At 38.6% G+C, this 13,155-nt stretch overlaps 1 protein-coding gene across 10 annotated transcripts in view; it reads right to left on the bottom strand.

Moving 5' to 3' along the window:
• Positions 1 to 13,155, bottom strand: part of ARHGAP28 (Rho GTPase activating protein 28) — a 167,633-nt gene that overhangs the window by 65,482 nt on the left and 88,996 nt on the right. For all 10 annotated transcript variants that reach the window (XM_072949228.1, XM_072949233.1, XM_006213611.4 and 7 more), the window contains one exon: positions 1,838 to 2,040. In XM_072949228.1, coding sequence (XP_072805329.1) covers positions 1,838 to 2,040 — 203 coding nt within the window. The remainder of the gene's footprint in view (positions 1 to 1,837; positions 2,041 to 13,155) is intronic.

Raw genomic sequence — 13,155 nt, 5'->3', positions numbered from 1 at the left:
CCTTGACCCCATGTAACTATTGTCTTTTTATGAAGAGGAGGCAGAGACACAGACAAAAGCACAAGGAGTAGGCCACATGACCACAGAAGCAGAGAACGTGCTGTCTATAAGCCAAGGAACAGAAAAGATTGCTGACAACACCAGAAGCTAAGAGAAAGGCATAGAATATATGCTTCCTCAGAATCTTCAGAGAGAGCAGGGCCGTGCTGACCCCTTGATTTTGGACTGCTAGTCTCCAGACTCACTAGAGAACAAATTTCTATTGTTTTAAGCCACCTATTTTTGTGGTACTTTGTTAAGCAGTAAGAAGCCCAAGTAAACAAATGCGAACAATCTCACAGTAAAAAGCAATGAACTATTTATGAATACACCAAGTGAATCTCAAAAAAATTATGTTCAGTGAAAGTAACCAAACCCAAAACTACACCATGATGCAAAACCATCAGAACTGTGGTTGCCTCTGGCTAGGGACAGCGAGTCATGAGAATGATGAGACTGGGGAAAAACATGAGGAAATTTTCTGAGTTGACTAAAATGTTACCTATCTTGATTAGTGTGAGGTTACAAGGTTAGCATTTATCAAACCTCACTGAATTGCACACTGAAGATCTGGGCATACGCTTCAAGGAAAAAAATACCAGTAAATAAACATTAAACTCTAGTTAGTAGGGATGCTTTTTATAGAAGTTTACGTTAGCAAACCTGAAAATATCTTCTGTATACTCTAGGCTTGAGGAAATAAAAAATATATTGAGGAAAAGTAAGAACCAGGTTTCTTATTTTTGAAGAAGGGAGTCATAAACACAGGCAAAGGGAAGACAACAACAAACTTTGCAGTGTTGGATCAGAACTGGGAGGTTATCCATATGAGCGCATGAGTTTTAATACAGCTAGCTAGCTAGGAAGGAAAAGGAGGTATTTTCCTGTATGTGTCTTTCTTTTTCTCTATTCAAAAAGGTAAAATGTAAGCATGTAATTTAAAGGATGGAGGATGGTTTCCTTGAATGGATTCTCATTAAATGTGTGGTGGGACTTTGTATTTCTCATGCTATGTGAAATATACTAATTGTGGCACATCTAAACTACTGTTTTTCAGACTTAAGAAGGATAGATTTGTAGAAAAGGGAATAAAGAATGAAGAAGTTTTTTTCCAAGTTTCAGTTTATCTTGATAGTTGTCTTGAGGTTAATCACTGGCTAATGAAAACATTCTCATGTGGATACTTAGCAAACTACCTCAGTCTTTCCTGAATGTCTATGTATTTCCTTGTTGATAGGTCGTACCTGGAGGAGACAACCTATGCTTTTAATCCCAAATGAGTAATTTTGCTCTTTTTGAAAATTAAGGACAATCATACTTTTTTTTTGGTCTTCAATCTTTTTCTGTTTAATTTAACTGGAAACTAGTATCACTGACATATTCAACATGGCTTTTATGGTGTAAAGTACAAGATTATCCATTCTCTAAGCGCACGCATACTAGGAATTGCTTTGAAGTCAAATGTTTTTTCTCCAGCATTATGCTGGCAAATTATTTTTCTGCCTCTCTTTTTTGGTAATTAGTAGTCAAGTATACAAATGTAAAAGCCACCAAAATTAGAATCACTCAATCTGCTAGATGATTATGAATGGAATCAACAGGCAGGTACAGCATCCCTAAGCAGTGATACACAAGGGACCAATGTGGATAGTGTCGATGGCCCTCTTACAGGTCATGGAACCTTGGCTAGAAGCCACCCTGAGCCACACTGCTAGTGGAATGATTTCTACTTGCCAACAGAACAAGTGAGAGCATACAAAGGCAGACAGCACATGGGAAAACAGACCCAGCACCCTACCATCCACGGGCTTGGCCTCGGCTGGCGTGGGCTCTTCCAGTGCCCCCATGCTGCTCTCTTTGGCACTTTCTATTTCCCGCCAGAAATCCTCCATGGAGGCGCTGTCTACGGAGGCTTGTGAGTTGGAGCGGCTGAATGCAGGTGACTGCAGGGACTCATTGGATAGCATCCTGTTAATTCTTCGGCAGCGAGGAATGGATTTTCTGAGGAAAGAATAGTATCTGTCAGTGAAAGTTAGTGTCTCATGTTGCAAATCACAAACTTAAATCTGGGTCTGAAATCAACGGAGAAATGGAGTTAATGTGTTAGAGACGGGTTTGAGGGAATAATCTCTGGTCAGTGTCGGCCCTATCCTTTTCATTCTCTATAATTCATAATGACCCTGTGGCTATGTAGGAATTACCATGAAAATACTTTTAATCATTTTCACACACTTATAAAGAAGGAAGTTGCATATATTAGTCAAAACATATACAGCAAGTTTGCCTCTGTCAAGTATCTAAGATGATGTCAGAGAAGAGTGTAAAAAGCTGGCTGCTCACATCTAATAGAATGGCTACTATTAAAAACACAGAAAACCACCGATGGTGAGGATGTGGAGAAGCTGGAACCTTTGTTCATTGCTGGTGGAAATGGAAAATGGTACAGCCTCTGTGCAAAACATCATGGCAGTCCCTCAGAAAATGAGACATAGAACTACCACACAATCCAGCAACTCCACTTCTGGATATACACTCAAAGGAACTAAAAGCAAGGTCTTGATGGGATACGTGTACATACACGTTCATAACAGTGTTATTCACAATAGTAACAAAGTAGAATCAACTTAAATGTCCCATGACAGACGAATGCCTAAGCACAATACAGTATATACAAACAATGGAATATTATTTAGCCTTAAAAAGAAAGGAAATCTGACACCTGCTACAACATGGGTGAACCTCAAAGACATCATGCTAAGTGAAATAAGCCAGTCTCAGAAAAACAAATGCTGTATGATTCCATTTATATGAGGTACCTAAAGTAGCCAAATTCAGAGACAAAAGTAGAATAGTGGTTATCAGGGTCTGTGGGGAGGAAGGAATGGAGAGCTGTTCAATGGGGACAGAGTTTCAGTTTTACAAGACGAAAGAGTTCTGGAGCTGGCTGCACAATAGTGTGAATGTGCCACCGAGCCGTATGCTTTAAATGGTTCATATAGTCAATTTTATCTCACATGTATTTTACCAGAATTGTAAGATTTTTTTTTTAATTTAAAGATACTTTTTTTAAGTTGGTTGCTGAGATAATGAGTTAGTGAGAGGAAATAATCCATGACATTAAATGGAAAAACTCTATATGAGAATGGGGAAGTGGGACACTGACCTTGGCTATAGACACCCACACTCAGTTCAGGGAGAACTGGATCACCACTAAGGGGTGGATCCAACTGCAGAGGAGGGCAGTGTAGGCGCTGGTTATCACTACCCAACAGGACCACTGTCAGCCTAAAGGACAACAGCTGAACAAGACAAGGAGCAGCTTCCCCGGGTTACCTTTTCCTCACGGGACTGAATGAAACAGCACACATAGAGTACCCAGAACATAAAAACATCCAGCAAATGTTAATTTAAAAAACAAGAGACATAGTAGGGGAGATCGATGCCAAAATGCTGGGTTTCTGAGAGATTTTGGGGATTTACATAAAAACAAAACAAAAACATTTTAAGTGAGGTGTGTTACCGTGGTAATCATTTAGCAACATGTACATGTATCAAATCGTCGGGTTGTACACCTTAAATTTACTCAGCATGTCAATTATGTCTCAATAAAGCTGGAAAAGTTAAAAAGTTTGACTTCAATGATATACGACTGACAAGTATTACACTTCTTATGAAAAGAACATTTGATTAACTAGAACATTTCAGTCCCCAAACAGGAAGAATAACTGAATTACTTTATGCAGTATGATCTTCTGTTCCTATTTTTACATGATTTTTTCCTTTAATTTTCCATTTGGAGTTGGTATGCAACTTTTGCAAAGAACTCCTCCACACTTGCCGCCTTCTCCTTGGGTCCAAGTGGACTTGAACTGAAAGGCTGAGGCCAATGTGTGATCAGAGCTGTTTTGCCCAAAACAAGAACTCCAGGTAGAAAAAGCAATGGCAGAATAATGTTCAACTGTGGCATTATGACTCAGGACAATTACATTTTGATTCTCAGAGCAGCAGTGGATTGCTACCAAAGTTAGCCATGTCCTACAGCATATGCAAACACACTAATATGCATAGAGTACCAAAAAAAAAAAAAGAGGGGAACAAGAAAAAAATTCTATGTGGTCATTTTGTCTACACCTCTAGGAATCCTAGATTTATCAATCATTTTTAGTAGAAATTTCTAGAATTTTATCATTGATCCTGAGACTGTACCAGACTAGTATTTTTAGTTTTGTGGTGAGTTAGCCAATTTATTTTTAAAACTCAAAGCATTTCAGGAAAATATTAAATATCCATTTTTATTTTTTTATGTCGTGCTCTATGATAAAAATAATTTTAGGTAGCTTTGTTTGGTGATTAGATGACAAGAGTTCTTCACTGAATTCTTTATAGTTTGACAAAACAGATACATTCTAGTGGCTGAAATACATATAAAATTGACGCAGGTTATCAAGACAGTTATTGCTCCCTTTATGGTTTTTAGGCTTTCAAGCCTTTTCTCTTTTGCAACAAAAGCAATACTAAAAACCACTAACAAATCATAGAATTCTAGTATATAAACCTCTATTTCTGTAAAACTGTAATCAAACACCACTGTTTACACAGTCTACTGCCCTCTGTGTACCATATTCAGAAAACAGTATATAGATCCCACAAACTTCCTCTAGTTCTAGTTTTTTTAAGGTTTATTTCTTTAAAAATGAATATGATTGACTGTTTTTAAATGGCCAGTATCAGTGGTAGACATGGACTAAGTATTTGAAAATTATAAAGCAGTATATTATAAACATAAAAGTTTAAACAATATGCAATTTATAAAGCAGAAACTGAAGGTCTTTTCCCATCTGTATCATACCACATTGCTCTGCAAGCTGCGTTACTTTACCCCCTCCAAACCACGTCCTAGATATCTTTTCCACACCAGTACAAATATACCACCTCAATCGCTGCATGGAGTAGCATAACTTATCTTGGAAATTAAGCAAACAAGCAAACAGACCTAAGCACTGAAAATGTTTGAAGAATTGTGAAGTTTGGGAAATAATAAATGAATCTTAGGAGATGAAGAGCATATATACTTAGGGCTAATAATGATTATTTTAGTTATAGTACAGTTTCATGCAAAGGGTATACTGATGGAATCCCAGAGAAGAGCTCATCATAAACTTCTGCTGGGAGCAGGAGGATCCGACGTGAAATACAGGTCATGAACATCTGAGTAACACGCTGGTTTCATCTGAGACAGTCCACCCAAAGAATCCTTTAACTGCAATGGTCAACTATTTTTCTTGGCAAAGAAGTCAGACAGCACTTTGGGGATAAGCACATTTGGAAGAGTCCTCACTTTTTCAGTTAGGGATCCAAATATTTCCCCCATCATCCCAGGGTTCACACCATGACCTTCCAGAGTGTTACGTAACTGTGATGCTCAGGCTCCCTGGACCCTGACGAGCCTTCGTCTGCAGCTCCATACCTCACCATATTAGGGTAAGTAGAGCTGAAGCTTCATCAGCTGTTTGTATTTTTTTTTAATTCCAAAAAAATACCAGGAAAACAGTATATGAAAAATAGAATGCAATTGTATTACACAGCAACTTTTGTTGGGAAAACACTATTAGGTTCAAAATTAGATTTTAAGTGGATGGGTAATTACCATAAATTCAAAGTGGCACTAATAAAAAAAAAGATTGTATCATTCCATTTTCCGCTCCATTACTTTTTCAGCAATGTATTTTAATGGTTACTGGAGCTCTATAACTTACATAACTGTCTGTCTTGAATTAGTATTTTACAACCTCAGAACAATGTACATAATTCATACGTTTAATTCTCCCTCCACCCCTTATCATATTACTGTCATACATGTGCTCCTTCACATGTTTACACCCCACAATAGTTATTATTTTTAAAAGTCAATAATCTTTTTAAAAATTAAACAAGTTGTCTTTTATGTTTATTCTTTCTGGTGCTCTTCATCCTTCCTGCATGTCTATGTACCCATAACAGATCATTTCCAATCAGTTTTGAGAACTTCCATTGGTATTTCTTCTCTTTTTCTTTAGCATTTCTTGTATGGTGGATCTACTGGTGACCAGTTCCCTCAGATTTCTCTCTGAACATGTCTTTAATTCATTTTCATTTTTGATGAATATGTTTACCGGGCATAGAACTCTAGGCTAGCAGTTTTTATTGCCGTTTTTACAATCCTTTTAAAGACGTCATTCCACTGTCTTCTGTTTTCTGGATTCTGATAAAAAGTCAACTATAATTCTTATTCATAAGCTTCTAAATATAAGGATTTTCCTCTCCAGCTACTTTTAATAGATTTCTTCTTTATCTTTTGTTTTTAGCAGCTTAATTATGAAATGCCTAGACTGTGGTTTTCTTTGTATTTATTCTGCTTAAGATTTACTGAGCTTCCTGAATCCATGTATCAATGTATTTCATCAATTTGGGGATAATCTTATCTACTTTCTCTTCAGATATTTCTTCTGTCTTATTCTCTCTCCTCTCTTCTTCTGGAACTCCAATAACATGACCGTTTGATGTTGTCCCAAATGTCCTTCATAGTGTGCACTGCTTCTCCCTACCCGCCAGCCCTCTGTGCTTCAGTTTAGGGAACTTCCACCAGCCTGTCTTCAGGTTCACTCTTCCTTTCTTCTATGTGTCCAGACTGTTGTGAACTCCATCCAAAGAATGCTTCGATTCTGATACTGTTTTTTCATATCAAAAATATCCAATTAATTCTTTTTAAAGATCCTATTCCTCTGTTGACATTATTCATCTTTTATACATTTCATTTATCTTTTCTTTAACGTATATATTACTGTTATTTAAAAGTTCTTATCTCTTAATGCCAACATCTGTGCTTTCAGTGCATCTGCTAATATTGATCAAAAACGGTCAGTTGTTTATCAGTCACATTTTCCTTTTCTTTTACAAATCTCATAAATTTTTGTTGTATGGCAGACATTTTTTTTTTAAAAGAGCTCTAGAAAACTGGAGTAAACAGCAATTTCCCCAAGATGGGCAAAGCTTTTCCTCTGTCTGGTAACTGAAGTGAGATATAGATCACTTCAATCCAACCAGGAGCTGAGGTGGGTCTGTGCTGAACTGCAACTGTAATCAGTGTTAGGTTACCTCTGGTTCCAAGTGTTTTTGAGGGGGAGATCCATTCTGTGTGTATTACAGGTCCCTCCCTCAAGAGAGCTTTGTGATAAACACCATGGGACTACAGGAATCACTCTCTGCTTTAGAGCCTGGCCCCCAGCCTCCTGTGTTATTGGGCTCTCAGAAAAATCCCAGAGGGTAGAGTTGTCAGATGTGGAGAACTAGCTCTGCGTCTGGGGCTTCAAAAGATTCCAACCTTTTGTGTCAATGCAGGCAGTCATCGAAAGCTCCATGGGCATCTCCTCACGCCAGCAGGGTCCCTCTGCCTAGCAAGGCAGGTGTGATCTTCTGCCCAGCACTGCACAGGCTCAGGGAGACAGACACATGCAAGGAGAAAAGTGGCTGCTAGGCGCTGCTCACCTAGGAAGAGCTCTTCCCTCCCTGCAATTTAGTTCCTTTAGACTTCTTTCTGATCACAGCTCTCCATTACAGTTTTCAAAACATGATTTTATATTCATTCTCTCTTCTCTAGTTACAACAGTAAGACAGATAATCGGCCACAACCTCGTCTGTGTTTTAACTGGAAGTGGAACTCCCACAGAACACTGTAAACACCAGATTTTTTTTTTAAACGTTGCATTTTCTAATGAACTGCTTGCTCTGTTTAACCACAAGTTCAAGTTCTGAGTATATTCCAGTTTTAAAAAATTTTAAAAAGAGATACATCTTGCTAAGAAATACTCTATGGCCTTTATTATTTCTTATTTTATAAATAATTTTACATGTAATAATTTACTATCAAACACATTACATCATTTGATCCTTACATTAACTTCACGAAGTAGCAAAAGCAAGTATTACATGTTTCATTATACACTGAGGGAAAGCTACTGAGAGGAAAGTGAAGACACATTAACTTACTATTGCAATTACAATAAAATGCAAATTCTTTTCTATGACCTCACTGCCCAGCATGTTCTGTCCTCAAACTTCTTATCCAGTCTCACCTTAGATCACTCTCCCTTGGCATTAGCACCAAACATGCTAATCTTTTCTCAGTTTCTCTAAAAATTGAGCTCTTCCTTCCCTTAGGAAATTTTCTCTTACTGTTTTGTTCTGCCTGGAACATTCTCTGTCTGTTTCCATGGCAAGTTGCTTCTCATCATTTAGCTCCTAACGCAAATGCCACCTCCTCAGGGACCCTTTCCTGGGCCACCCTAACATGGCATTCTTCCAATTACCCATCATCCCAGCTTTCCACATTTCCTTCTTCTCACTCAACAAAGTACACTTCATCTATTCACCCGTTTCATTTTCTTGGAACTATTCTCCCCACTAGAATACAGAGGAACTGTATCTGTCCTATTTACACAGTATCTGGCCAATAATAGGAACTCAGAACAATTTGCTGAATGACTGACTAGTGACAGTAAAGCCAGGATATGAATTCACACCTGTCCAAATGCTTTCCCTATAGTAATCCTTCTTAATTTCAAAGTCTCCGTAGGTATTTGTGTGTCTATGTTTAGCTCTACTTATCTTTAGACCAGAGAAGAAATACAATGTGATTTAAAGAAAAATTCTGAAGTCACCTGGCCCACGTTTGAATGTGGGCTCTGCCACCTTCTAGATCTACAACCCTGAGCAAGCTACTGAACCTCTACTCCTCTGTTTTCTCATCTGTAAAATGCGAATATTAATCAAATTCATGCCCTGCATTATTATGAAGAGTAAATATTATTACGTGAGTAAATATATGAAAAATGCACGGCACATAGTAATCTCATGTGTTAACTTATTACTTTAATTTAACTAGTTTGTTTGCATGCCTATGGCTAAGTCAGACTAAAATGGGTGTTAAAATATCACAGGAGCACTAAAGTGTCACTAGGAATAGAATGAGATAAATAAAACTGCATTTATCAGAACTCATCTCTGACCCAACCCCATTCCCAAGCTTTATTTCTCCAACTCCCTTAGGCCAGAAGTGGCCATCTGATAATTCTGACCAAATTTACATAAGAAAAATCCCTCTTCATGGTTTCAGTGTAATCTTTGTTTTCCTGATATACATGCTATCCCCTTCTCTTCCAGCTTCTCGCTTACTAGAATGCAGACAAGATGACCGGTGCCTCAGCAGCCATTTTGCAACCATGAGAGAAAAGTCATGAAAACTGCAGTGATCAGCCTTGCTATTACTGAGTCTCAGAAATAACATCAGATGCTGCCTATTCTCTGGATTTCCAGAAATGTGAGAACAACAAACTACTACTTTTAAAAGCCACTCTAATCTCTGTTGTTGTTATTGTTACTTGCAGTCCAAGTGATTCCTAACTAATACAACTAGAAGGAAGACTTTAATAAGTCATTTTGGGTGGGGTGAGATGAGACACCATCTCCAGCCCACTAAGGGGAATATTCAAGTAAGAGTAGACAGTAACCTGCCTCATCAAGGAAGGTGGGGTCTAACGTAACGTTTTCCATCTAAGGATTGCCAAATTATGAGCCTAACCCCAAGTCTTGGTCTGGTCTTGATTAGTACACTATGAAGTTAAACTTTATCATGGCTAAAGACATTCTTGCCTAAATATACAGGGAATATATTCATATTGCTCTCAAATCAAACATATTCCAAGACTTTTAGGAAGAATATATCAAAATCAAAGATATCCCCTTCTTCTGAAAGAAGAGGACTGAATTCCCATTGGCATTGGCATTGAACGATGCTGGTCGTGGCACAGCATGGCCATCTACAGAAATCACCTGGGATCCTGACTGCAGCAGGCCTGTGCAGCAGAGTTCTCGCAAGAGAAACCTCTCACTCTTGGGCACAGTCCCAGTAATGCAGCTGTTTGCCCTCTTAGCTTTCTGGGGAGGCCATTCAGAATGATATAGTAAGAGGACAAATCCCCTGTTTGCAGGCTCTGGCTCCTCAACATCTTTGGATTCCAACATGCTTATAAACAAGCTAAACTTGGATGTTTTGGAAAAAACTCTTGAAAGAAAATGGTGATAAAAAGAAGCTATAGTTTCAGGGTAACAGAAGCAAGAATACAAAGGAGGTCCCCGCTCTTTCTCAGGCTCCCTGACTCCTGTCTCTCCTTCTCATCCTGCCAGCCCAGCTTTCTGTCCCTCTCCTGGCCTGCCTCACTCCTCTCAGGGGAATGAGGATAAAGCTGATGAAGCTATTTCCTCAAAAGGTAAACAGGTCTGCCTGAACCTCTCAGTTGGCAGAAAAAAAGATACAGAAAAATGTGTTTATAGATTAAGAGGAGGCTTAGAACAGCAAACAAATCTCAGTCACTCAGCAGGGAATATTTGAAATGGTTTTAAAAGCTGGAATTATTTTTAACCACTTGAGGTTCACAGCAGCAATTAAATTCTTATATACCTGTGCATCACCTCTGAACACAGGCTCTGGGCTAGAAATGGGAAAAGGGACAATGAGGAAGTGACAACTTCCAACCAATATACACTGAATCCCAGTATTTACAAAGGATAGAGCTCAACTGGGGCCACAAGCTCTTCTGTGAGAGAGAATGACAGAATCTCTTCCTGGGGGTGCGGGAAGGACAGCACACTTTCCTGTACTTCTAATATGAAAGTAAAGCAATTCCGCACGCTTGACGTTGAAGGAAAGTAGCCTCCTATGTTCTGTCCACTGCTCTACCAAGAAAAGGCACTAAATAAAATCAATGCTTATAGAGTTACCGTGTAATTACATCACTTATACAGGCATTATAAATATACACATGACGAAACCAAAATATAATGGTTCTTAAATTTCCCCTGCTTCGCCTGAGGGGAGGAGGAGGTAGAGAGTGATTGCTAATGGATGCGGGGTTTCTTTTTGGAATGATGAACTTGTTCTGGAATTAGACACTGGTGATGGTGTCACAACGTTGTGAATATACTAAAAACCACTGAATTGTACACCTTATAAGGGTGAATTTTTATGTTATATGAACTATATCTCAATTTTTTAAATTATGAGAAAAATTACCTTTCATTTATTTTAATTTTGATAATTAAAAGTACTTTGACACTGACAATACAAAACTCCAGTGAGGACGTAGAGCCAGAAGAATTCTCATCAATTGCTGATAGGAATGCAAAAAGTGGTACAGCCAGTCTGGAAGACAGTTTGGTGGTTTCTTATAAACCTAAACATACTCTTATTGTACAATCCAGCAATCACTCTCTCCTCAGTATTTCCTCTAGGAGTTGAAAACTTAAATGTACATACAAAAACCTGCACATGGATATTTATAGCAGCTTTATATTCATAAATGACAGAACCCTGAAGCAACCAAGATTTCCTTTAGTGAGTGGATAAACAGCAGTACATGCAGATAATGGAATATTATTCAGCGCTAAAAACAAATGATCTATCAAGCCATGTAAAGATACTTTGAATGCATATGACTAAGTGAAAGAAGACAATCTGAAAAGACTAGATACTGGATGACTCCAACTGCGTGACATTCTGCAAAAGGTGGAACTATGAAGACAGTAAAAAGATCAGTGGTTGCCAAGGCACGGGGGTGGCAGGGATGTGGGAAGGGGGAAGGAGGGATGAACACATGGAACACAGGATTTTTAGGGTAGAGAAACTACTCTGTATGATACCATACTTTTGTCCAAACCCACAGAATGTAAACTGTGGACTTGGGGGAATTATAACGTGTAACGCAGGTTTATCAATTGTAACAAACACACCACTCCGATAGTGGCATTGCTAATGGGGGCAAGAGGTAGGCAGGAAATCTCTGGACCTTCCCCTCAGTTCTGCTGTGAACCTAAAATTGCTCTAAAACAAATTTTTTTTTAAGTACTTGGAAATTTCAAACTAAATGCAAACTTAGGAAAAGGGGGAAAAATCAAATTTTCAGAAAGAGTCATGGGTTTAGAAAGAAGAAAAGACAATTCTGGCTGAAAAGTTGCTGGCTGCTCTGAGCAAAGGCTAACACACAGAATAGCAACAGTCTTATCTGCGCAACCAATAATCATCTCAACAAGTGACAGGCTAAAATGTCTGCTATGCACGCGAAGGGAATTACCGAGTGTGAACGTTTTATGTTCTGTCTGTTTTAAAACTAATACGCAGTTTATGAGCTTGATGTATATATTGATTTTGGTGAAGCTCAGCCAATCCCACGAGTGACTCTTATCAAATTATCCTCAAGGACAGGTTAAAATTATGAGTGGAAAACCAGCTTGGTGACACCTAATTGTTGCTCAGAGGCTCGTATTTTTTATTCAATTAGGAGATACCCAGGAAAGAATCTGTAAAACAGAACGTGGGCAAAAAGCAGCTTTCTCTTGCTCTCTAATACAATTTTATTCTGTGTCCATTCAGCAACATGTCACTGTAAGGAGTCTTGGTGAGCTGTATATTCTGTGCTTCCGAAATTACCCTTCTCCAAGTAATCTGGATGAATAATTTTTAAAAGACTGTCTTTTTGTATCGAAAGTAAGCTATATCTATAAATATCTCCTTCCTATTTTTCAGTACCAAACTGTAGTCTACGTTTTTATCATGCAGTTTTGAGGTGCCTGCTGCAGCTGGTGTTACTATGTATGACTTTCAAAATAATTAAATAGATGAGTCCCCCATTCTGGTGTCTTCTGAGGGCCTGCCTTTGTTTTCCAGCTCCCTGCGTACCTCTCTGGTGCTGTGAAGATTTGCTGGAATGCAATCACTCAACCTTTGTTTCTTCTGCATCTCTGGTCTTGATTTGTTGTCATTATTACCTAGTCATTAACACTCAGCCACAAAATGTGGAAACGTTATTCTACTGCATCCTTGTACTGTTTTCCAATTTCTCTTGTCTGTTGCCTCTCTCCAGCTCCAAAAATTCAATAGCAGGACAGAATCACAAACAAGATGTATAGGATTATCAGGCAGTCTTCTGGCTGGTGTCCCACATAGTCATTCTCACATGGATGGATGGGCCTTACAGAGCTCTGTGGTCCATCCTGACAAAGCTTTCCCTGAAGTGGGCCAGGCCT

Source organism: Vicugna pacos, chromosome 24 (assembly GCF_048564905.1).
Source record: "Vicugna pacos chromosome 24, VicPac4, whole genome shotgun sequence".
Classification (NCBI taxonomy): Eukaryota; Metazoa; Chordata; class Mammalia; order Artiodactyla; family Camelidae; genus Vicugna; species Vicugna pacos.
Note: the sequence above shows the minus strand (reverse complement) of the source record. Positions and strands in the feature narration are given on the sequence as shown.